Source organism: Ranitomeya variabilis, chromosome 8 (assembly GCF_051348905.1).
Source record: "Ranitomeya variabilis isolate aRanVar5 chromosome 8, aRanVar5.hap1, whole genome shotgun sequence".
Taxonomy (NCBI): domain Eukaryota; kingdom Metazoa; phylum Chordata; class Amphibia; order Anura; family Dendrobatidae; genus Ranitomeya; species Ranitomeya variabilis.
Genome location: NC_135239.1, coordinates 202,421,455 through 202,447,181, shown reverse-complemented (window position 1 = coordinate 202,447,181; position 25,727 = coordinate 202,421,455). Strand labels below are relative to the sequence as shown.

Below are 25,727 nucleotides of genomic sequence, written 5' to 3'. Positions count from 1 at the left end.
CAGTGCCGCAGGTAACGGGCACGAGACCAGTGAAAAATGCAAATTAAAGGGATAACGTCAACAACGGTGATCTTCTCACATGTCGTAGAGATATTTGAGAAGACAAAGACAGTTGAGTCTTTCACTGATTTCAGACCTTCAGGAAATTTCCTGGGTTTTATTTTCCCAAATCCCCATTAGCGCAGCTCAGAGATATGTGTGAGAAATCAAACATGACATTGTAACCCAACGGAGCTTCTTAGGTGAAATCTCAGAGTAGTATTAAAGGGGTTTGGGTCATAGAGGAACTCGGTGGAGTGATGGACTCAACTAGATCCTCTGAGACGTCACAGATCCGTCTCTAAAGACCCCATCAATTCATTTTGCATTCTTGACTGCGAGGACCCAAGCTAAAATAGGGTGTCCTGTAAAAAGAAAAAAAAATGATTCATTATGGATCCTCATTTCTTGGAAAAGTGTCTAAAAAAATTCTTGCTCTGGAGAATCTAGAACAACCAACACGGACAGATCATTGATTTGGATAGGAATAGTGCCATGCTCCATTTCTCCTGCGGGGGCACTGCAGGTTAATTAAACACTTGCTAAATTCTAGCACAGATTACCGATGATCAGGTTATTACTGGAGGACCCATCTTTAATAAAAGTTAACATCCCCTTTAAGAAAATCATCAAAATATAATTTGTGATACGTATACATCTAAAATATTTACAATATTCTAGTACAGGAGGCCATACACATTATGTGTCCTGAACGCGGTGGGATAACCCAACTGTCTAGTGTGTATAGGAGTTGTCCTGACTTTTCCTCCATGGCAGATGTTACGGGAAAGATGGATTAGGCTGATGTATATATCAACATGCCCAATCATTCTGTTTTCAAGGGAAAAAAAGCCCCTTATCCCAGAGGAGTAAGACAGCAGCTTACTTTCCTCTGCTGATCAAGAACATATGTACCCTCGCAGGAGCTGAGCGTGCATGCATTTGGGTGTGGTAGGGAGAGAGAGATCATGCTGATGGATATCAACATGCCCAATCATTTTGTTTTTATGGAAAAAAAAAGACCCTTCTCCCAGAGTAGAATGGCAGCAGCTTACTTTCCTCTCTCTTGATTAAGAACACATGTACCCTCACAGGAGCTGAGTGTGCATGCATATGGCTGTGGTAGGGAGAGAGATCATGCTGAGGGGTGTCAACATGCCCAATCATTATGTTTTCATGGAAAAAAAACCCTTCTCCCAGAGAAGAATGGCAGCAGCTTACTTTCCTCTGCTGATCAAGAACACATGTACCCTCACAGGAGCTGAGTGCGCATGCATATGTGTGGTAGAGAGAGAGAGATCATGCTGATGGATATCAACATGCCCAATCATTTTGTTTTCATGGAAAAAAAGACCCTTCTCTCAGAGAAGAATGGCAGCAGCTTACTTTCCTCTCTCGATCAATAACGCATGTACCCTCACAGGAGCTGAGCGTGCATGTGTAAGGGGGTCGGTTGATAGCGATTTAAAGTATATGGCCAAATTTGATCTCTGGAGGCAGCGCTCTGCTCTATCCTGTATCACTAGACCATGACGTCTCTCGTCTCTATCCCTATATTACTTATATAATGCTAACATACTCTGGAGCGCAGTACAAATAATGCAGGTGATCATTCGGCACAAAATTCTTTATTCATTGGACTCGCTGACATAAAGGGTTAAGAAACTCCAGAGCGCCCCCCTAAGGCAATAAATTCACTCAGCAGAAACTTATTATTCCTGCATACGTCTCCAGGATCGGATACAAATCATTACATCATGTCGCCAAGTAAAAACAGATCCCTTCTTTGCATATTTAAAAGCGACGCTTTTCGGTTTGAGTAGGATACAAAAATGAGAAGGGTTAATTAGCCAGGCAGGTAGGCAGGCAAGAGGTGCTGCAGCAGCAGCTGAATGTATGGACTGGATGATGAACATTCTGTTAGGAATGTTACAATGTATCTCTCTGCTGTTGCAGTTTTGTCCCAAGATTGCAGAACTTTCCTTGACACATGTGCCTCCCTGGTCTCTGCAGCCCCTCCTTCACTTGGAAAATAAATCCCAGCCTCCAGTACATATGGTGGAGGCCGCCCCCGCCCCCACAGGCTCTGCTGTGAGTTGAGTCAGTGCACAGCCTGCAGCCAGCCAGTCTGGGATCTCCCAATGCCCAGCAAGGAGCTACTACAAGGGGCAGCACTATGGGCTTTGAATTAGATCGCTTTAGTGGGGAAGTAGACCCAGATTTCAAATGCAACCTATGCAACCGGGTGCTGGAGGACCCCCTGACCACCCCCTGTGGACATGTGTTCTGCGCAGGCTGCGTCCTACCATGGGTGGTACAGCAAGGCAGCTGCCCGGTGAAATGCCAACGAATCTCCGCCAAGGAGCTCAACCACGTGCTGCCCCTGAAAAACCTCATCCTCAAGTTGGATATCAAATGTGACAACCAGTCCAGGGGATGCGACAAGGTGGTCAAGCTCCAAAATTTGGGGGAACACGCGGAGATGTGCGACTATTCGCCAGCCAAGTGCCGGAATAAGGGGTGCAATGAGGTGCTCAACCTGAAGGACATGGACGCCCACATGAGGGAATGCTGCGAGCACCGGGCGGTTGGCATCTGCCAGAAGGGATGCGGGCTCATGTTGACCTATAGGGAGCAAAAATCCGGGGATCACTGCTGTCTGAAGGCGGTGAAGGGGCAGAATGGTCTTCTTCAAACTAAAATATCCGGTCTGGAGACCGAACTCAAGAAAAGGGCGCTGAGATCGGGCAAGAGGGAGAAATCTCTGCTGTCCCAGCTCTCCGCCGTGCAAAACGAGCTGCAGATGACAGCGCTCAGGTACCAGAAGAAGTTCACCGAGTACAGCGCCAGGCTGGACTCCCTCACCAAGGCAGTGGCATCACCTTGCAAGGTAAGACGGCGACGCCACACGCATGCTCGGAGATGTAGCGTCACATATACTGGTTGACACTTTGATTTAAAGTCACCGATCATCAACAAGTATCCCTTTAAGAAGTTGTGCTGATCCCTACTTTTGTTACTGACAAGGAACAAAAATCCCATTGTTAATCCCCCAATTATGACAGGTCAGGGTCAGCACTGGCATCTTCTTACAGGGCAGAGGGGCGCCAAGGCAACCTGCACTCCGCAATATTCCGCCATACTGAAAAAGATTATATCAGTTGTAGCAATAAAAGTTTAGCAAAATCCTTACAAATTAACAGAGGAAAGAAATTGAGCTAATTTTCATGTTTTTCTCATGGATCATTGTCATAATTATGATAGGTCAAGGTCAGCACTGGCATCTTCTTACAGGGCAGATGGGCGCCAAGGCAACCTGCACGCCGCGATATTCCACAATACTGAAAAAGATATCAATTGTAGCAATAAAAGTTTAGCAAAATCCTTACAAATTAACAGAGGAAAGAAATTGAGCTAATTTTCATGTTTTTCTCATGGATCATTGTCATAATTATGATAGGTCAAGGTCAGCACTGGCATCTTCTTACAGGGCAGAGGGGCGCCAAGGCGACCTGCACCCTGCAATATTCCGCCATACTGAAAAAGTTTATAGAAACTAGCAATTAAAAAAGTTTAGCAAAATCCTTACAAATTAACAGAGGAAAGAAATCGAGCTAATTTGCATGTTTTTCTCATGGATCATTGTCACAATTATGACAGGTCAGGGTCAGCACTGGCATCTTCTTACAGGGCAGAGGGGCGCCAAGGCAACCTGCACACTACGATATTCTACCATACTGAAAAAGTTTATAGAAACTGTAGCAATTAAAAAAGTTTTGCAAAATCCTTACGAATTCACATAGGTAAGAAATCAAGCTAATTTGCATGTTTTTCCCATGGATTATTGCCAATGCGACTCCATACGTGACTGGTCTGAGAAACAGTGCCCCCAGCAAATGATCAGATATTGCATCTATGGTCATCACATAGTATGAAAAGTTTGCCAGAACTTGGAAGTTGTCACGTAGTAGATGAATGGTTTGTCTCTGGCATTGATTTAAGGTATCAGTGGCTCTCTGGCTACTGTGGCACTACAGATCCCAGAAAACCCTGATCGCCACGGCTGCAGATCACTGAGCTAGGGAAGAATCCTGATTTGGCTGATAACATATACAATAGCTCTAAGCAATCAGGGGAACTGCAAGTTCATGGCTCAAGCATGCAAGGCCACCTAGTGCAGCATGTTGGGGCTTGTAGTTCCATCATGTTGACTCCGGTAATGATAGAAACCTAAAGGGGGCACATACTTTTAACCAGTTCTTCTGGCCATCAGTGAATGCATCGGCTTCTGAATAACCACTTTAGTGCAGATGGATAACCACCAGTCAGGATAATGGGAAAGCTGGATGACAGGGAGCTATAATGGTGACAGTATTGGTGTCACCCAGCTTTTCCAGGATCAAACAGAATAAAAAAAATGAATGGCTTGCGATTTCTTTTCAGAAAAGAAATGGTTAAGTCTATACCAGAAAACCCTTAGGGCAGACGGGGCGACAAATCATTCACCAAAATTATGGGTTACGTGAAAAATCAAATACTTTCTTAATATTGGGCTTGTCCAGGCTATAAAAAGCAATGACTCTACTTTCCCGAGTGTCAGATGCAAACTCTCAACTGGGCAATAGCCAATCACAAGGAGGGTCTCAATACAGATAATAGTGGCATGGCGCCACTAATCGTGCCTATAATAAAGTGGCGGCGACACTAAAAAAAACCTTCTGTTGCCACCTGTGTTTTGCAGATTTACTGTTCCGGATTCAAGGAAAGCTGGGTGACTTTTGATAGAGTCAGATTGATTCGGCTTTCCCTGACCCCAGAATATTGATGCTGGTACATGTAATGTACCACTGTATAGATAGGCAGATTTGCCATTCTGGAATCAAGGAAAGCTGGGTGATACTATGAATGCTGCTATAGCTCTCAAGAGTTGTCACCCAGCTTTTTCAGACTTTTCTGACTCATATATGTACAGTATAAGGGATGTATCAATGAATAGCTCGGCAGATTTGCCATTCAGGAATCAAGGAAAGCTGGGTAGCAACGAACATAGTAGCCATTATGGCATGCTCAAAGGGTTGTCACTCAGCTTTTTTCCGCACTCTTTAATCTCTCTGGTGCGTGTGAAGGGTGTAGAAATGAATAGCTAAGCAGATTTGCTTTTTAGGAACCATGGAAAGCTGGGTGACAATTAATAGGACTGCTGCTATAGCTCTCAAAAGTTGTCACCCAACAATTTTCTGTCTCCTAGATGTACATGGGATGTATCAATGAATAGCTAAGCAAATTTGCTTTTCAGGAATCAAGGAAAGCGGTGTAGCAACCAATGTAGTGGCCATTATGACACACTCAAAGGGTAGTCACCCAGCTTTTTCCACACTTTTTCATCTCTGGTACATGTGAAGGTGTGTGTAAATGAATAGCTAAGCAGATTTGCATTCAGGAATCAAGGAAAGCTGAGTGGCAATCAATATTACTATTTTCTGAAGAGATGTCACAACTTTCCAAGCCTCCTGAGTAGTAAATTTGCCTATTACATGTAAGAGTGTGCATTACTCAATAGTTTGGCAGATTTGCTTTTTAGGAATCGAGGAAAGCTGAGTGACAATCTATAAAGCTATTTCTGAAGAGCTGTCACCCAGCTTTCCAAGCCTCATAAGTAGTAAATCTGCATGTAAGGGGTACATTACTCAATAGTTCTGCAGATTTTATTTTCAGTAACCAAAAGGGTCTGGGTGCTGTGCAATTCTGTTTCCATTTAGGTGGTCACCCAGCTTTCTCAGTGTCCTGAATAGTAAATATGTTTTTGTATATGCAAAGGGGGTGCAGTAAAGATTTAAATTTGCTTTTCTGGATTCAAGGACAATTAATATAGCTCTCTAAAGAGATGTCACCCATCTTTTCCATACTCCTGAAGAGCACACTGCCTTGAATGCAATTATTATGCATCACTGGATAACACTTTTAAGGGCACAGCTGCAATGATCACCCAGCTTTCCCAGACTCCTGAAGAGCACATCTGTCTTGAATGCAAAGAATTTCATCCATATTAGCTGCAATGATCACCCAGCTTTCCCAGACTCCCGAAGAGCACATCTGTCTTGAATGCAATGAATGTCACCCACAGTAGCTAAAATAATTACCCAGCTTTGCCAGGATCCTGAAGAGCACATCTGTCTTGAATGCAATTAATGTCATCCATATTAGCTGCAATGATCACCCAGCTTTCCCAGACTCCCAAAGAGCACATCTGTCTTTAATGCAATGAATATGTCACCCACATTAGCTGCAATGATCACCCAGCTTTCCCAGACTCCTGAAGAACACATTTGTCTTGAATGCAGTGAATGTCACCCACAATAGCTGCAATGATCACCCAGCTTTCCCAGACTCCTGAATGGTAATCAGCCTAGTACATGTGACTGATTACCCTAGCAAATTTGTTGATCAGGGATAAAGGAAAGCTGGGTGACCCCCTTTATTGGGCCATTTTGCATATCACCCAGCTTTCCCAGGACTGGAAAAAAATCATTTTTCCCAGTAATTTGAGCTGTTTCTTTCTGTCTGTGTGATGGCTTTCTTGTCCGGCCCCATAGATGGGTGTTATATGGTATAATGCCTCCTTTTCTTCCTGCCCATAAATTTGGTGAAGTGGTCGGAGTGATTTTCGCAGAGCTTTTCCCTGTTGCCCCCAGACATGTCTGTCAGCTGTGGGCTCAGCCCAGCAGTGGGGTCTTGTGTTAGGGACAAATATTTACAACCCGTTTCTTTAGCTGCTCCCTGGAAACAATGTCTGCTTTATAAAGTAATGTCAAAGGCCAGGCTTATAATAACAAGGCGAAATACAGCAAAAATTAACACCTCGGCTGCCGGAGGACCATGGACGACATTGGGCCCCCGCGGAGATCGCGGCCTTGGACACTTCTGGACCCCAATGCAAAATATGGAATGGGTTCCCAAACCTATGACACCTCATTAAATGGGGGGTCTAGGGGGACCCCTCAGACTCCAGGGCCTGGTCTCCTCTGATAACCGCAGATCTCTGGTGGGTCCTGACCCCCCATAATCGCCTTGTTTTGGGAACCGCAAGACCAACATAGGTCCAACCAAACCAGTCACCTCCCAATTTACCAAGCAGAAAAGTATTATTTCTTGAGTATTCAGGGGTACGTCCCTTTACAAGATGGCCAATGTCTCATCTTTTCCGGATCTTCATCATCGACTGCTAAGACCGGTATGGTGGACGCTTAGTTGATGGTGCGCTATCAAGCTCTCCACTGAGCGTCCACCACACCTAACTGGCCATGATCAAGGTCCCAAAATCACAGCAAAGTCTTACGTTTTTGGGAAAAATTGGTGACGTGACTGCGCTGTGTGAATAAACGCTGAGGGTCTATTCACAGGGTCATTTATTTATTTATTTATTTATTTTAATTTTTACACTTTGATTTATTTTTTAGTGTTTTTTTTCTTTGGTCTCATGAAGGCTAATCTTTCCATGTGCCCTATTAAGACACATAGCGGTTATAGAGGAGGTTTCTCAGCTTGGCGCCTCTATCTATGAGCCGGGCGGAACCAACGGCGGGTCACACTTCCATGAAAGTTTTTGGCGGACAGAATTAGACCAGGATTACAAGTGCTTTCGATATTGCTATTGTGCTGCCAAAATCATCTGGGTAGTTCAGTCGCTGGTAAAGTTGCAGTCGAAATGCATTTTTTGGCAAAAAAAAAACCCCATAATGACCCCATGGCTTCGTTGGTCCCTTAGTAGCTAAAACTTACTATAAGGGACGATCTTGGACGAGTGTTATCCATGGTTTTCACAGATCACAATCATTCTCATGATGTTTTATGAGGCTGTGCACGTCTGATTTTTTTTTTTCTTGGACCTAGCGATGCAAGAAAAAACAAACACAGACATGTCCGATTTTTATCCAAATGTCAGATCAAAAGATGTGAAGTCGGGGTCAGTGAAAAAAAATTAGAGCGCACTCGGATGACATCAGAGTGTAGTCCAATTTTCACTTTTCATGGACTGGTAGAAAGGAGATGTAAAAACAAACTGAACGTAGAAATACCTATATACCAAAAATTAATAACAATAATATATCAATTAATATTTGTGAAAATAAAATAAATGATATATGGTTGCTAGGCGGACGAATGGCAGACCATTCGCACAAAAAAATGTCAAGTCTGAGACTGTGAAAAAAATTGGAGCGCACTCAGATGACATCCGAGTGCAGTCCAATTTTCACTTTTCATGGACTGATAAAATGGAGATGTAAAATCAAATTGAACGTAGAAATACCTATATACTAACAATGAATAACAATAATATATCAATTAATATTTGTGAAAATAAAACAAATGATATATGGTTGCTAGGCGGACGAATGGCAGACCATTCCCATAAAAAAAATGTCAAGTCTGAGTCTCTGAAAAAAATTGGAACGCACTCAGATGACATCCGAGTGCAGTCCAATTTTCACTTTTCATGGACTAATAGAATGGAGATAGTGGAGAGTCTTTGTTCTTCACGTCTGGAGAAAAACTGATGCCACTCTGATCAGAATAATCCGGCCATTTGCATCTAACTTTAGTCAAATACTTATATGTACTAAACAAGTAGACATTTGGAATTCAGTAGCCTGGAAAAGCTGGGTGGTAACTAAAATTCAGGTGGTAGCGGCAAATCGGAAAATCTGAAGGACTTGCTGTTAGGGTGAAATCCCTTTTTTAAGCTGATGCATTGATGATTTTTTTTTCCTTTTACAACAATTCCAAAAAATGTAAGTTGGCATTCTACAGAATTTCCATGATTTTTATAGTCCGCATTCTCTAAAGTTTGAAGACTTCCAAATAAGGAAGATGAGAAGTAATGTGGTTTTCTGGTGGGGTGGTATGTGCCTGACAAAGAATAGTTCAGTAGGGAAAGCAGAGGTTCTTGTGGGCAGAGAGGACTGACGCCTGCAGCGACAACTCTGACACTTCTTCCAGTTGTTAGGAAAACTTTTCTCTCCAGTCCCTGCTGGTTGTTCTTGTCATCAGGGAAGGAAAGTGTTAAGGAAGAAGAAGATTCCTTTGGTGATGTGCATGGACCATGTTTAGCATGTGATTGTTTATGTAGCGGAATGAAACATTGTAGCAGCGTCCATTGTTGATAAATAGACATGATTGCTGGACAGGATCCATTGTGCTCATGGATGAGACTTTGGCTCTCAGCTACAGAACTATTATCAATGAAAGAAGCTGAGAATCAATGTGTATTTCTTTATTTGCCTTTATTCTTCAAGGGTTATCCCCAAAATATGACGTTATCCCGTATCCCATATCCAAAACTATTTCCGTCTGTCCCATAGACAATAAATGGAGTAATGGTTGAGCTTAGGCCCCTCTGCTCCAGAGCCTTGTTCTTGGGATCAGCGGTGGTCCCAGAGGTCAGACCCCAGCTATCTGCAAATTGTAGCCAATCAATCCCCTGGATAAAGAATAACTTCATATTTTGGGAACCACCTTTAAATGTATCAGTACACATCATCCTCCATTATCCTATGTGATTGTTCTAGAATCCTCATCATTTGCATGAGATTGTTCTAGGGTGCTTTGTATTGTTATATTTTTTTTCTAGAATCCCAAGTATTTCTATAACATTGTTCTAGGTCCCTTACTCTTCTGTAGGAGGTCAAGAGTCAGGATGTCTTTTACTTCTTGCAGATTTCTTTGCTCTAGGATCCTCGGGATTCACTATATATTAATGTATATATTAATGCCATGGTTCTAGCATCCTCAGTATTCGAATGGGATTTTTCTAGAGTCCATAGCATCTGTATGTTCTTGTACTATAACACAAGTATTAACGTCACCGTGTTAGGTCCCCTACTTTCACCGTACAGAAACAACATGGCGTCCAATAGTCACGAGGCTTCTGCTCTTTCTAGATGCCATTGTTCTAGGAACCCCAATGTTAGTATGTAATCATTCCAGAAATCCATCGTCCTGGCATCCTCCATTTCAGTATATGATTGTTCTAGAAGCCCATTTATTAATATGTCATTGTTCTTAGCTCCTCAATATCATAAGTCATTGCTTAAGATGTCCACTTATTATTGACATATTCTTTTTTTTGGATGCTTATTGAGATTGTTGTAGGGTCTCTTCAGTATTGATATGTTATTATTCTAGAAGCCCAAGTATTAATATGTCATTGTGCTTGGTTCTCAGTGTTAGCCTGTTATGACCCCTGACATATCAACGTATTAAATGCAGCATATAAAAGGGGTCAGGATGTGTTAGGGTTATAGGACCTCATATGGGTGGAGAACCATTAGAGCCATTGATCTATGAGCTGAACTCTCAGGATTTCATTATTTTGACAATCCAGTTGTATAATTTTTCGACCCCATGTGTCAGAGTATTATTGATTTTTTTTACCTTTTTTATACACACACAATTATTGAGTAGCACCAATTGTTGTCGGACTATTATTCCACATAGATATCAGGAGAACGTATTAGGTTTCTGACAAGCAGATCTGAAAAAATGTCTCTGATCGCATGGATCCAATAAATTAGAGCGCTGCTTATGAGAAGTGCAGACTTGGTTTATGGATACGATACATGGACGGATGAATAGATGGACAGATAGATATGTAGATGGATGGATGGATACAGGACTGGGACTGAAATTCAGCCCTGGCATTTGATAGCACATAGGCCCATGCTGCCCCCCACACACACACACTTCCCCAGATGGTGGGTCCCATTTCCATCGATATTGCAAATATGACGCTGCCTAAAACTGGAGTAAAAAAATAATTTACGGTACTTCAAGACTAACAATACGGAATATTCCACCATACTGATCTCGATCGTACCAAGACCAAAATTGCCATCAGTGCTGTAAAATAATATTGTCCAACTATAACCACATAGTCTCACCTCGCTCATGGCTCCTCCTGTCTTCCCCTGCGGCCTTCCTGAGTAAATGGTGGAGCAGGGAGCCAGGGTGTCTCTGCTCCACCATAGTTGTTAACAGGATTTACATCCTGAGGATGTGGCTATTCTTAAGTTTTGTGAGCTATGTTGTGGGACCAGGAACGTAAATCCCGAACCGTGCCCCTCTCATGTGCAGCAAACCTGCCAGGAGGTCCACTGGTCTGACTGGTCTGGTCTGGTCCACTGGGACCATAGACCTTCTGTAATGGACTCGACCATGTGGCTTTCTCAGCATCACAAATGGGTAAAATTGCAAAGTGCTTCTAATAACTTTGTAATTAATCTCTTAATACAAAAAAAACCCTTCTCTGTTCTCAGTTCGGGTCGGTGGTTCATCAGGAGTGCACCGCCACTCCAGCAAACAGGAAGCAGGGGAGCGGTGCGCTCGCTCCATAAAATAATGAAAAAAACCACTTTTTATTATATTTTATTTATATATATATATATATATATATATATATATATATATATATATTTATTTTATATATATATATTTTTATATATATATATATTTTATATTATATTTTATCTAATATAGTGTTAATATCAGGACTGTTCTCCTTTGGCCTCATTCCGACTTCAGTTTTTCACATACACTTTTCATCCATGTTTTTCACAGATGGACTATAATAGATACGAGTTCTCCGCTGCTGTTCCCTTATCCGTGTTTTTTTTGCGGACCAACTGATTTACACCAAAAAACACAGAGACATGAGCAGTTTTGATCTGAGTCATGAATCAAACGCGCCAATGCAATTCCGTAGGCCTGAGAAAAATTGGGCAGCGCTCGGGTGCCGTCTGATTTTCACGTTTGTTCGATAGGAGAAGTTTATGAAAGTTTGCTTGTGCGCAAAAACGAAATAAAGTATGATGGTAAAAACGGACCAAACGCTGATTAAAATCTGATCCAAATTGTTTTTTTTTCCCCCATTAGAGAAGTCACTAAATAAGCCCCTTATCTGGAGCCGTCGCTGAGCTTTCTTTTATCCGGGGCATAGGTACAATTTGTGCTGTGTTTTCACACCCTTGGCTCACTGGTGCCTCCTGGTACCCGGGCACGTGCCCATGTCTTCCCCCCTATGTCTCTGCTTTAGACCTTATGTATACAGCCATATTTCAGCCTGACAGCTTTCATTGAGGAACAGTTTGGAGGTCTCCAAAACATAAGGTTGTCGCCCAAATCAGTGGGTTTAGCATCGTCTTTTTTTTTTTCTACTGTACATGGGCAGATTTAGGGCACAAGAGCCACTCTAATCAAGCGTTGTACCCTCTTTCCGCATACTCCTCTCATTGGGGGTCTCCATGCGCAATAGATTGCACGCAAATCGCATCTGTATCAGCAGGTTCAGCCATCTCGGATCTTCTGCATGTGGACAAACTTAGGACACATGGACAACCTGTTTTGGAGACCGTCTCATCACTCTACCCAGTCACCCTTAGGTCTCGCGCGGACGAGCGTATAAATCGGACATGTGCTATCCGATTTTTTTATTCTCCAGCACACTGACCCATGTTGTTGGGTTTTTTTTTCTTTGCTTTTTTTCTCGGTCCATGAGAAACAGTCGCACTTTCATCTGGGTCTCGGATGAAACTCACACACTCAAAGTCTATGAGTGCGAGAAAAAAAAAAATCAGATCCCGCACGCAATATCCAAGTGGCACGCCATCTTTAAGGATAGATTTCTATTATCAACCTTGGAAACTGGATGTGATCATGTCCAGGTGTTAGGCTGGTTTCACACTTGCGTTTATAAACGCATGCGTTTTTTAAAAAAAAACGCATTGTGAAAAAACGCATGTAAACGCGTGTAAACGCTGTGTTTTTTTGACGCATGCGTTAAACGCATGCATCCAAAAAAACGCAGCGTTTACACGCGTTTACATGCGTTTTTGCATGCGTTTGCGTTTTTTTTAACTTTTCACCAAAAAAAACAAGGAGCCAAAAAAAGATAACCTGACACCACCAATGGGAATAGAGAGGGCGTATATGATGGGCTCTCTATATATTGACCCTAGGGGTACAGAAATTTTAACAGCTTGCTACTGTTTCCTGTTTCATGATGGATCTTCGCATGGAGAGCTTTTATTTCAACCTGGATTTCAGCTTCAAGATTTTTCTGGCATGTGCTTTTGCTTGGGAGCAAGAACGAAACCGCCAAAGATGGAGAAGGAGAAAACGTAGGCGTTTTTGGAGGCACCCCATTATTGAAGTGCGTGAGAGCCGTGGAGCCTATTACACGCTCTATGCGGAGCTGAATGCCAACCCTGAGAAATTCCAGGATTACACGAGAATGTCGCAAGAATCGTTCCGGGATTTGCTGTCTCGTATCCAAGGAGCCATACGGCGACAGGACACCCAGCTCCGTAGAGCGATTCCACCCGAGGAACGTCTGCTGGTGACATTAAGGTACGTTCAAAATCTAAACCACTGACAGTCCAAATTTTGTTTATGACATGTATTTTATTTGTTTTTTTCTTTTTGTTATTTTTAACCACACCATAAAAAGAGTAGATTTTAATGTTTTTTTTTTGTTTCTTTTTCTTCTAGATTTCTTGCCACAGGAGAGAGTTTATCTTCCCTCCACTTCCAGTACCGCCTTGGAATATCCACCCTCTCCGGAATAGTTGTGGACACCTGTCGTGCGTTATGGAATGCACTCCGTGAGGATTTTATACCACTACCCACCACGGACATGTGGCGTGAAATTTCCGATAAATTTTTGAATGTGTGTGATTTCCCCAACTGTTTAGGAGCGGTGGATGGAAAGCACATCCGCATTATCAAACCTGCCAGAACCGGATCGGAGTTTTTTTAACTACAAAAAATACTTTTCTGTAGTGCTCATGGCAATAGCTGATGCGGACTGTCGCTTCATCGCCGTGGACATTGGAGCTTTTGGCCGTGGCAACGATTCCCAGACTTTCAAGAGCTCGGATATGGGCCGCCGTGTGTATGGCAACAATTTTAATTTTCCCCCTCCACAGCCTCTCCCCAACACTCAAGGCCCACCGCTGCCATTTGTTATGGTTGGGGATGAGGCCTTCCAGATGTGTGAAAACCTACTGGAGCCCTATTCTAGTAGGGACTTGGACCACACTAGAAGAATATTCAACTACCGACTGACCAGGGCCCGAAGAACAGTAGAGTGTACCTTTGGCATTCTGGTCGCTAAATGGCGCATTCTTGCAACAGCCATAAATCTAAAAGTGGAAACAGTGGACGAGGTGGTCAAAGCCTGTGTGGTTCTCCACAATTACCTAATTGCTAAGGAGCAACCCCACATTGAACTGGATGAACCCACTGCCTGATTTCCATCATCACCCGATGCGGTCATCTGCAGCCGTTGGTCTTATGCGGGACCAATTTGCGGCCTATTTTGTTTCCGATATTGGACGGGTGTCATGGCAGGACAATGCTGTGTAAATGTCCTGTTGTATGTTTATCTTTACCAATTATTATATACTTATAAAAATATTTCAAATTAATAAACTTGAGTGTTGGTTGGGTTGACCGTGTCTCCTATCTTTTTCCTCTCTAAACAAAGGTTGACCAAAGACGGGCAGTAGATATGTATGTATATCATATTTTGTAATCCAAAACCAGGAGTGGGTGATAGATGAGGAGGTAATAGTTATTATTTTAATATCATAATTGACCTCTTATATTGTTGCACTCCCTATTTTGATTTACAAATAATGATATAAAACACTGGCCGCATACTTCTAATAATGGAAACCATGTTGATTTATTGGTAATCTTGTTGACGTCATTGCGTCAAGACTGAGACAATCACTGTCACGCTATCTATACCCATCAAGTCAAGTGTCAGAAATAATGAATTCATGATAAGCATATACATGCTCATGAATTCACAATTTCTTACACCTGGCCAGGTGAGCATAGATATGTAGCGTGTGACAACCATTGTCACATCATTTGTTAGGTCTAAAGAAGAGAATATGGTGAATATACAAAGCAGTTATCAACTCAATAGGTCAGGTGTCTTAACTTATGAGTTTTTGGACACCTGACCTGTTCAGTAGAGTACTGAACTTGATTTCCACCATTTTCTCTTTGTACTGTCACACTAGGTACAAAAAAAAGAGTATGGAAATAACTGTTAGAATTTTTGGGCCAACTCATATCTGTTTACTAAAGAAACACATATAGATGTAGTCTTGTATTTTAAACTACTGGAGATATGTTTTGGCCCAAAGAATAAGTGTGTGGCGAAGTTTATTGGTGTGTATTGACAGTGGTGATAGACACAATAAACCAAACATAATTGTGGCAAATTAACATTTTTTTTATTTAGTTAACAAACAGATTTAAACATTTATTTTTTTGTACCGTGACGGGTTGTACCGCGACGGCTTGGGGTAGAGTGACGTAAACGGGGGGTGTTAAGAACTGAAGCCTGGCTCACCGTGGAGGAGGCAGAGGTGGCAGGAGAAGGGGCAAGAAAACTGGAAGGGTCTGGAAGTTCGGGGATGGGGCTTAACACATGAGAGGCTTGAGACGCACTGGAAGGGTGAGACAAAACTGACAATACAGACACATCGGTAGGTGATGGGGGAGGAATACTAAGAGTTTTTTGTTTGTTATGGGTTTTCGGAGTTTTCTTTTGGGTTTTCCTGGTAGGGGGATGTCTTGGTGGGCTCATATGTTGTTGCGTGGTGGCGGGAGACACGTCAGGGTCCGACTCTACTATCTCACAGTCCATTTCGATTGTGGATCGCTCGGCAACGCCAGAGTCCAACTGCATGGTAGTTGGGGGGAAACATAAAGCCCTGCCAGGGTCCTGGTGCATCGTTGGGGGGGGAAACATAAACCCCTCCCAGGGTCCTGCTGCATTGCTGGAGGGGGGGAACATAATGCCCTCCCGGGGTCCTGCTGCATTGCTGGTGGAGGGGAACATAAATCCCTGCCAGGGTCCTGCTGCATCGGGGTGGGTCCTGCCCGGAAAGCAATGCCTCGGTCCTGCTGCATCAGGGGGGGGGGCCGGTCCGATACACCATGGCTGGGTCCTGCTGCATCGGGGGGGGCCGGTCCGATACGCCATGCCTGGGTCCTGCTGCATCGGGGTGGGTCCTGCCCGGAAAGCAATGCCTCGGTCCTGCTGCATCAGGGGGGGGGGGCCGGTCCGATACGCCATGGCTGGGTCCTGCTGCATCGGGGGGGGGGGGGGGCCGGTCCGATACGCCATGCCTGGGTCCTGCTGCATCGGGAGGGGGACGGCCCGAAAAGCCACGCCAGGGTCCTGCGGCATCGTGGTGTCAGCAGAGGAGGTCCAAGCCGGAGCAGCGGTTGTCACGGTGGTGGCGGTGGGATGTCCAACAGCACTCGTCATCGTGTTGGCGCTGTAGTGGAGTACACCTGTGGATGGAATAGAGGTGGCCATGCAGTGGTATGCAGCAGAGGTAGGAATGGAGGTTAATCGTGACAGTGACGGCACAGTTGGATATGCCACCACTGTCTGCTGTAAATTGCGACTCTGCTGCATAGCCTGCACAAAAGCAGCATTGCAGGCCTGCATCACACTCAGCTGGAGATCAGGGCTAAGGTGTTCCGACATGCCCTGCTCTATTTGGTTAAAAAATGATGAGCTGGCCTCTGGAGGTCGGCTTTAACTTGATCAAGGCTTTTGGTGACATCCTGGATCCTGCAATTTAAGAGGTTATGAGACACATCCATTCTGTCACCTAAAGCCTTGATTGCTTCGTGTAAAACCGAGCTCAAGTGCAAAAACTCAGGCATGAGTGACCTGTCCGAAGCCCTCTGTCGCTGCCGGGATGAGCCCGCAAAAAAGGGTGCAGTGAAAGAGGACTGCGAAAGGGGAATACCTGACGGGCCAGCTCCCTGGTCTCCAGTGAGTGTGGAAGGCCCACCTGCTGCTGCGCTGCTGGATGGCTGGGACGGGTCCGTGGCTGCCGGCTGAAGGACCACTCCAGAACCTGGTGCGACAGTCGTGCTGTGTGTGCTGTGAAAAAAGAAAACAGAAAATTAATACCAAAGTATAACAAGACGGTACATCCTGTGGAATTTGAAATTACATATTATGTCAATGCAATACAACCAGAAGCATGTGAGAAATACTTACGTTCTCATGAGAAGGACCGGTCTTAAAAAGGACAGCACACGATGGTACTTGTACAGCCGGTGCCTTGCTCCGGAACCACTTGCAGTACGATTCTCTGCGCGCAGGTCCTTGTTGAAGTGGTCCTTCATGGAACGCCAACGTGTTCTTATTTTATCCACTGTGTAATAAAAATAAAATATAATGGTCAGAAAATGGACTTTTGGCCGTGCAAAGACAACTGTGTGTGATGAAAGAAACTCCGGAGAGTTTCTTTCATCACACACAGTCAAGAGAGCACGGCAAAGGTCTCTGCTGTTTCACACTGCAGTGCAACACTTACCAAATGCATTACGGACCCGTGGCGGGGCATTGTCCCAGCCATCCCACAACGCTTGGGCCACCTCACTCCACAACCGACGGAGCGTTCTGTTCACTGCGTGCTGTGGATCCCGGCCGTCCCACAACGGAACTCGCTCCTGGACAAGGGTTATCAGGAGGTTGTTATCTATCCTGTCATCGTCCCGTTGTGAAACCTAAAATTAAAAGAAAATCATTTAAGTTTGCTCAATCACATTAGGAAAAAAAATTAACAGATGATGAGAAATGGCATGAATATGAAAGTCAACTCAGAAAAGGATTCTATAAGAAAAATTAAAAGAAATATAAGGGTAAAGAAAGGAAGATTCAATAATATTACAATGAGGACAGTCAGCCTTGTCTACATACCCGCTGCCGTCTTCCCACCGGACCTTGACTCCGCTGCTCCGTCCCTCTCTGTCCCTCAGTAGAAGTGCTCTAAAAAAAAAAAAAAAAAATCAAATTGTCACATGTGTCAATGTGACAGTGAATACTTACCAAGCTGACGGGCCAAAAACTAACCTCACTCACATGCTCCACTTCCGACTGACGTGGCTCAAACTCCTCACCAGATGAAGACTCCGAAGAAGACATTCTGAGGCATGTAGAAAGAAAGAAATGGAAGAAATTAGGACATGTAGATCCAAAAAATTGAAAATAAAGGCATTGCCTAGGATATACTCACATTGCTCTGGGTCTTGTCCACCTAAATGCGTCCTGGCAGTGTCTTGTCTTCTTGGGAGTCTGATGAGAAGTGACCAGAAACTTCCCCCAACCTCCCTTTTATCTCCCTGCTGCTAGGGGGTGGCTTATCAGTGTCTAGACCACCTTATCTAAATTGAAACGCATGCACAAAAAAACGCATGTGTTTCCATTGACTCCAATGTATTTTTTGACACAAAAAAAACCGCATGAAAACGCATGCGTTTTTATGTGTCAAAAAAAGCCTCTCAAAAATACTACATGTTGCATTTCTGCAAAAGAACGCATGCAGCAAAAAAACGCATGCGTTTCAAAACGCAACCAAACGCGTATAAAAAAACGCATGCGTTTTTAATGTTAAAGATAGGGAAAAAAACGCATAGGTTTTTTTGTGCAAAAAACGCTGCAGACAAAAACGCAAGTGTGAAACCACCCTTAATGTAGGTTGTATGAAAACCATTGCCTTAGTAATAGGGCAGAGGTTATTAATCCGTGCCCATATTTTCATGGATCAGCCAAGGTGCACCAGGACATCACATCCATACAGGGAAAAAGTTTTAAAAAAGTTAGAAAACTTCAATGGGTGCACCAAAAAGTTCTGAAGTTTTTTTTGGAAACTGCAGCTTTAGACCAAAGGGACTTCCTATGTTCTTAGGGAAGAATATGAGGTTGCAGTCACCCCCTTACCCAGGTGCTTATGGCGGCCCAATGTGTTCACACCAGTAATGGCACATGGGGGTCCCTTATTTGGCTTTGGAGCCCAGGAGCATTAGGTTACATCTCTGCCGTGACCTACGCTAACCTAACCCTCCCCCGCCCTTTAGTCTCTATCCATACAGTAATTATAACTAATTTAGTACTTTGAAACTTGAGGATCCCCGACTTTTCCTTTAAGATATTCTGCACTAAAGAGGTTACGATCTTCAATTAATACCTTTTTCGGAAGGATCCCAAACAATAAACTGCTCTTTACTGCTGGAAATCCCTGCGATCACCTATCGTTTGTAGAAAAAGCAAGTGTTCAGATTCCCTGCAGCGCCTCCACTGGGGAAATGAGGAATTGCACCTTACTCATTGGAGCAGATTTGTTGGGTCCTCCGAAGTGAGAGATTCTGGTTTTGTTTTATTAGATGAATGTAAGACGTCGCCTCTGCTCAGGATTCCTAAGTAGGGTCTATAGAAATGAGTTTTCGAACCCGGACCGCCGCCTTTATTGCCGCTTGTGAAATTCTAGTATGAAAATCCATGCGACCTGCAGCCTGTAATTATATAGAACATTTCTATTTATAATGCGCAACCACAGAAGTTGTTTGCGGGACGGACATGCTTCCTCCGTGAAATCGACTCCCGCGCTGTGTTTTTCCAGGTACTCGGGGACCACGTACATTACAATTTTTCCCTCTCAAACCCCCGGCTGTCAGGGAAAATCTAATCTGTCACCATGATGGTTTCTGCAGAATGAAATCATGCAGGTTCTGTACACATCCCCCCCCCCCCAAAAAAAAAAAAAATGGAGAAAAAAGGGGATCTTTTCTTGCCGCTGCCGCCATTAATCTCCTGCATTGGGTTCACTAAAATAGAACTGGTCCCAATGTGACACATAATGTATGAAAAGCGTCTTTAGGTCATAGTCATGAAAATCTATGTGATCAGAGATGCAGTGTAAAGTATGGGGCAAGGACAAATCGGCAGCCTGAGCCCCTCATGAGGCAGGAGGTGGATTTTAAGACTACCGCAGACCCCATCAGACCATGGAGCTGAGCTGCAGTCACTGATAATGGAGCAGAGCTGAGGTTCTTTTCCTTATACCTTCAACTATAACAATCGTGAGGCTTCAAAACGAAGCAACCGCAAGAATGAACATTTTACTTCTTTTAACCCTTCGTGTTTTCCGAACCCTAAAGTAACAAAGCACTGACCATGTGCACAGCGTGGCCGTTTTACCTTGCTGTGCATTGTTGCATTGTGTTAGGTTGTTTTTTTTGCTGTGGTTTTGTATCGCATTTTCAGCAGTGTGAAGTGGTTGTTACCGTTCCGTTTTTTTTATTTTTGGAGCTGCTTACCCCATTATTACAACTGTGACACACTGGCTACAGACTCGCTGGATGATGTCCCATGACTGGCATGGAAGCGATGCCAACGACAGCCACGTGGATAATTTCTGTGACTCGCATCCACTAAAGGAGATAATTTACTAGAGTGTGCTGCTGATCAGACGATTACCACAAAGATACGTGCCAAGACGGAGCATTATCTGGGCTAAACATGGATGCTTCAAAACAGCTGCGAGGTTTCCAGAACAAGAAAAAACCTTGGCTCACAAAATGCACAGTCAACGGGCGAACGTCTCGGGTGGGCATCCTCTGCCCATGTGGGCATCCTGGGCTCGTGGGGGCGTCCTGGGCTCGTGGGGGCGTCCTGGGCTCGTGGGAGCGTCCTGGGCTCGTGGGAGCGTCCTAGGCTCGTGGGGGCGTCCTGGGCTCGTGGGAGCATCCTAGGCTCGTGGGGGCATCCTGGGCTCGTGGGGGCATCCTAGGCTTGTGGGAGCATCCTGGGCTCGTGGGGGCGTCCTGGGCTCGTGGGAGCATCCTAGGCTCGTGGGGGCGTCCTGGGCTCGTGGGAGCGTCCTGGGCTCGTGGGAGCATCCTGGGCTCGTGGGGGCGTCCTGGGCTCGTGGGAGCGTCCTAGGCTCGTGGGGGCGTCCTGGGCTCGTGGGAGCGTCCTGGGCTCGTGGGAGCATCCTGGGCTCATGGGGGCGTCCTTGGCTCGTTGGGGTGTCCTGGGCTCGTGGGAGCATCCTGGGCTCGTGGGGGCGTCCTTGGCTCGTAGGGGTGTCCTTGGCTCGTGGGGGTGTCCTTGGCTCGTGGGGGTGTCCTTGGCTCGTGGGGGCATCCTTTGGCTCCTGGGGGCATCCTGGGCTCGTGGGGGCGTCCTTGGCTCGTGGGGGCGTCCTTGGCTCGTGGGGCGTCCTGGGCTCGTGGGGGCGTCCTTTGGCTCGTGGGGGCGTCCTTTGGCTCGTGGGGGCGTCCTTGGCTCGTGGGGGCGTCCTTGGCTCGTGGGGGCGTCCTGGGCTCGTGGGGGCGTCCTTGGCTAATGGGGGCGTCCTGGGCTCTTGGGAGCGTCCTGGGCTCGTGGGGGGGTCCCGGACTCATGGGGGCATCCTAGGCTCATGGGGCTGTCCTGGGCTCGTGGGGGCATCCTGGGCTCGTGGGGGCGTCCTGGGCTCATGAGGGCATCCTGGGCTCGTGGGGGCGTCCTGGGCTCAGGGGCATCCTGGGCTCATGGGGGCATCCTGGACTCGTGGGTGTGTCCTGGACTCAGGTGGGCATCCTGGGGGTGCCCTGGGCTCATGGAGGTGTCCTCTGCCCGTGTGGGCGTCCTGGGCTCGTGGGTGTTTGCTGGACTCAGATAGGCATCCTGGGCTCGTGGGGGTGCCCTGGAGTTGTGGGGGCATCCTGGGCTCGTGGGAGCATCCTGGGCTCGTGGGTGTGTCCTGGACTCAGGTGGGCATCCTGGGGGTGCCCTGGGCTCATGGAGGTGTCCTCTGCCCGTGTGGGCGTCCTGGGCTCGTGGGTGTTTGCTGGACTCAGATAGGCATCCTGGGCTCGTGGGGGTGCCCTGGGCTCGAGGAGGCGTCCTCTGCCCGTGTGGGCATCCTGGGCTCGTGGGGGCTTCCTGGGCTTGTGGGTGTGTCCTGGACTCAGGTGGGCATCCTGGGCTCGTGGGGGTGCCCTGGGCTCATGGAGGCGTCCTCTGCCCATGTGGGCATCCTGGGCTCGTGGGGGCGTCCTGGGCTCGTGGGTGTGTCCTGGACTCAGGTGGGCATCCTGGGCTTGTGGGGGTGCCCTGGGCTCGAGGAGGCGTCCTCTGCCCATGTGGGCATCCTGGGCTCATGGGGGCGTCCTGGGCTCGTGGGTGTGTCCTGGACTCAGGTGGGCATCCTGGGCTCGTGGGGGTGCCCTGGGCTCGTGGAGGCATCCTCTGCTCGTGTGGGCATCCTGGGCTCTGGTTGGCGTCCTGGGCTCGTGGGGGCATCCTGGGCTCGTGTGGTCGTCCTGGGCTCATGGGGGCGTCCTGGGCTCGTGGGGGCGCCAATGTTGTAATTTTTTTTTATCCCTATAATCATGCCATGTTTTATGACAGCTGTATCCCACGGCTGAACGTTTACACGATAATATTAACATACCCTCATTGTGTGTTGTTACAAGTGACAAACGTCAAGCTGCTTGTTCCAGGCTGTTTGTGAAGAAGCCGTATTTAGTGTTGTCTGACAGATAGGTTTTTGGCTGACAGCTGTGAGCACATTACCCTGCTGTGGACACAGACTATGTTTACCCATCCCCTGCTTTTATAGCACATGAGCCCCAATGGATATTTCTGTACTTAACCCTTGGAACACTTCTAGAGATCCAAAAACAATTCAGTATTTGGCAGAAATCAATAAATGTTACATTCTATCTCGTGTATTGTTACATTTGTTGATATTTACATAGTATTACTGTAAATAAAATCACAGTTCTTCTTGGTCTGGAGCTTCGGCTCGGTTTTCGCTTAAGGGTCACATTCTGGTTTTCCTCTTTTTGCACCAAGTTTTCAAAGCTGGACTTGCATTGCATGAATTTTGTGCAAAATAAAAACTTGTTCGTTCTTTTGATTCGTTTTGCGTCTTTTTAGAGTAAAAAAGTCACACATTTAGAAAAAAATGTGTAAGAATTCCACCAAAATAACTGGAGTATATAGAATCGCTCCAGAAGAAGGTCTGGAGTACATGTGCACCAGATTTTGTGGTTTAAAAAAAAAAAATCACACTGGATGAATCAGTCTAAACATCTGGATAAGCGACATTGACATAAAAATCAGAAAACTAAACAGCGACTTTAGAAAAGACGTAAATCGTTAGAAAGTTTTGTCGCAAAGCAAAAAGGTATTCAAGCAAAAAAAAAGACTATTTTAGTCTGGTCTGGATTTTGGGCCAAAATTGTGCATGTAAATAGCCAGCAGAGCCTACAGCCGTCCGCTGAGCAGATGAGCTCGCGGAGCCGCACACAACACGGAGCCACCGACAACACGGAGCCACCGACAACACGGAGCCACCGACAACACGGAGCCGCACACAACACGGAGCCACCAACAACACGGAGCCGCACACAACACGGAGCAGCGTACAACACGGAGCCGCACACAACACAGAGCCACACACAACACGGAGCCGCACCCAACACGGAGCCGCACACAACACGGAGCAGCGTACAACACGGAGCCGCACACAACACGGAGCCGCACACAACACGGAGCCGCACACAACACGGAGCCGCACACAACACGGAGCCGCACACAACACGGAGCCGCACACAACACGGAGCCGCGTACAACACGGAGCCACCGACAACACGGAGCCGCACACAACACAGAGCCGCACCCAACACGGAGCCGCACCCAATACGGAGCCACGCAGAACTCGGAGCCACCGACAACACGGAGCCACCGACAACACGGAGCCGCACACAACACGGAGCCACGCAGAACATGGAGCCGCACACAACACGGAGCCGCGTACAACACGGAGCCACCGACAACACGGAGCCGCACACAACACGGAGCCGCACACAACACGGAGCCGCACACAACACAGAGCCGCACACAACACGGAGCCGCACACAACACGGAGCCGCACACAACACGGAGCCGCGTACAACACGGAGCCACCGACAACACGGAGCCGCACACAACACGGAGCCGCACACAACACGGAGCCGCACACAACACGGAGCCGCACACAACACGGAGCCACGCAGAACACGGAGCCACCGACAACACGGAGCCGCGCACAACACGGAGCCACCGACAACACGGAGCCGCACACAACACGGAGCCGTGTACAACACGGAGCCGCCCACAACACGGAGCCGCACACAACACCGAGCCGCACACAACATGATACGTTTTGTGCTCATCTGATCTTAGACACTGTCATTCAGGTGTGTTTTTATTTTATTTTTTTCTCGTATGCAAAGAAAAAAATGTTTTTGATCAGATTTCAGTCAATGCAGTGTTCGTGTCATTAGGGCTTCATCAGTGACTTTCTCATTTACTGACAAAATAATAATAATAATAATAATAATAATAATAAAAAAAAATTGCAAGGCTTGTTCATTCCCTTAGTCTACATTCAGATGACTGGGTTTTTTTCGGTCCATGTGCTGTCGTGAAAAAAACAGATTACAGGGACAGCACTAGGACTCATGTTATTCAGTGGCAGGTGTTTTTTTTATGTATATAATATATATGACATTTCTGATCTATGCAGCCCGACCACAACAAAACTACAATCCCTGAATGTGTTGTGGTTGTCGAATAGCCGCAAGACATTCAGCCGCGAGGACTCAAACACATTTTTTGAGCACGCCGAAGACACTCTGTTAGCACCCGAGCATGCTCAGATAACACCTTTTCTCAGCACGTTCGCTCATCACTAGTCCTGATACGACTTTATTTACCTAAAAAATTAGAAGTTATAGATCTTGGAAGGTGAAAGGTTCCTATGGTGCCTGTGTATCCCAGAGGCCCATGTAAGCCTATATCCTGCAGGGTTGGAGGCACATAACGGTCTGGAAGTGGAATCTGTGTGTCCGTTATTTTGTTGTGTTTTTTTTATGTCTATGAAAGAAAAAACAAAAACATTAAATTATCATCAAACATGCAAGAAATTCTACAGGACAGTGAATATTTTCATTACTTTTGCTTCTGCTCTTGGACTCGTTGGATCTGTTACTACACACAAGGAGCCTTGGCACCATCCGCAGCTATTCTTGAAGGCCTCTTTTCTCCTCAATGATGGGTAATGGATCTGGACCAACAATCTTGAGTTTACAGTAAAGGACGTGGGAGTTTATAGAGGTGTCAAAATGTGCACTGCATGGATTGGAGAGTTGTTAGGCTGAGAAGTATGGGGTGTGTGAAGTGGGTAGCCACTCCCGTTGACCGATGTGGCCGTGTCACGACTATGTCACATACCCCTGGAAGAGTTGGAGTTAGACGGTCACATCGGGTAATGAGTCGCATTTCTTCTTTAGAAATGGTGTGATTTGTGTCCCATATTAAATTGATTTAGTTTTCTCTGGTGCTGAAGAGGTTAACGACCCTTTCTATGCTGGTCAGAAACATGCAGCTCTGTTTCAGCTGCTTCTGATCTGGTCATTACCTCTTCCTATAAAAACTGGTCAGACCTTCTTGTCCGTGCCGGTGAAAGAGTTGTCTTCCTGTGCTGTGTGCTAAAGCTGAGTGTTTGGTGAAGAGTTGCAGTAGAAAGTAGTGTTCTGTAGTTTGCTGTAGTTCTTGTGTTTGTCTCCTGGTCCCTGTTCCCATTTAGTTTATTCCTCCCTGTCCCTATCCTCCACCCTATTGTTGATTTGTGTTTTTGTATGATGGAGGTTTTCTGTTATTCCTGTCTTGTCTTTGTGTCTTGCTTGCATTACATTTCTGTCCAATGCCTCATAGGGTTAGAGAGAGGGGACAGATCAGGGTTTAACAGGAGCATAGTAAGGTCAGAGACTCA

At 45.8% G+C, this 25,727-nt stretch overlaps 2 protein-coding genes across 4 annotated transcripts in view; one reads left to right on the top strand and one right to left on the bottom strand.

Moving 5' to 3' along the window:
- Nucleotides 1-2,120: 2,120 nt before the first annotated feature.
- Nucleotides 2,121-25,727, top strand: part of PDZRN3 (PDZ domain containing ring finger 3) — a 217,654-nt gene continuing 194,047 nt past the window's right edge. Inside the window, exon 1 of one of the 3 annotated variants that reach the window (XM_077276247.1) lies at nucleotides 2,121-2,929. In XM_077276247.1, coding sequence (XP_077132362.1) covers nucleotides 2,216-2,929 — 714 coding nt within the window. In that variant the 5' untranslated portion in view covers nucleotides 2,121-2,215. The remainder of the gene's footprint in view (nucleotides 2,930-25,727) is intronic. The other 2 variants (XM_077276246.1, XM_077276245.1) reach the window with 2 other exon arrangements.
- Nucleotides 15,117-18,371, bottom strand: LOC143788171 (uncharacterized). The gene is made up of 4 exons (XM_077277599.1): nucleotides 17,993-18,371; nucleotides 17,840-17,908; nucleotides 17,454-17,646; nucleotides 15,117-15,121 (listed from the first exon to the last, which is right to left on the bottom strand). Exons 1-4 carry the CDS (start codon nucleotides 18,062-18,064, stop codon nucleotides 15,117-15,119), a joined length of 339 nt encoding a protein of 112 aa, XP_077133714.1. The 5' UTR covers nucleotides 18,065-18,371.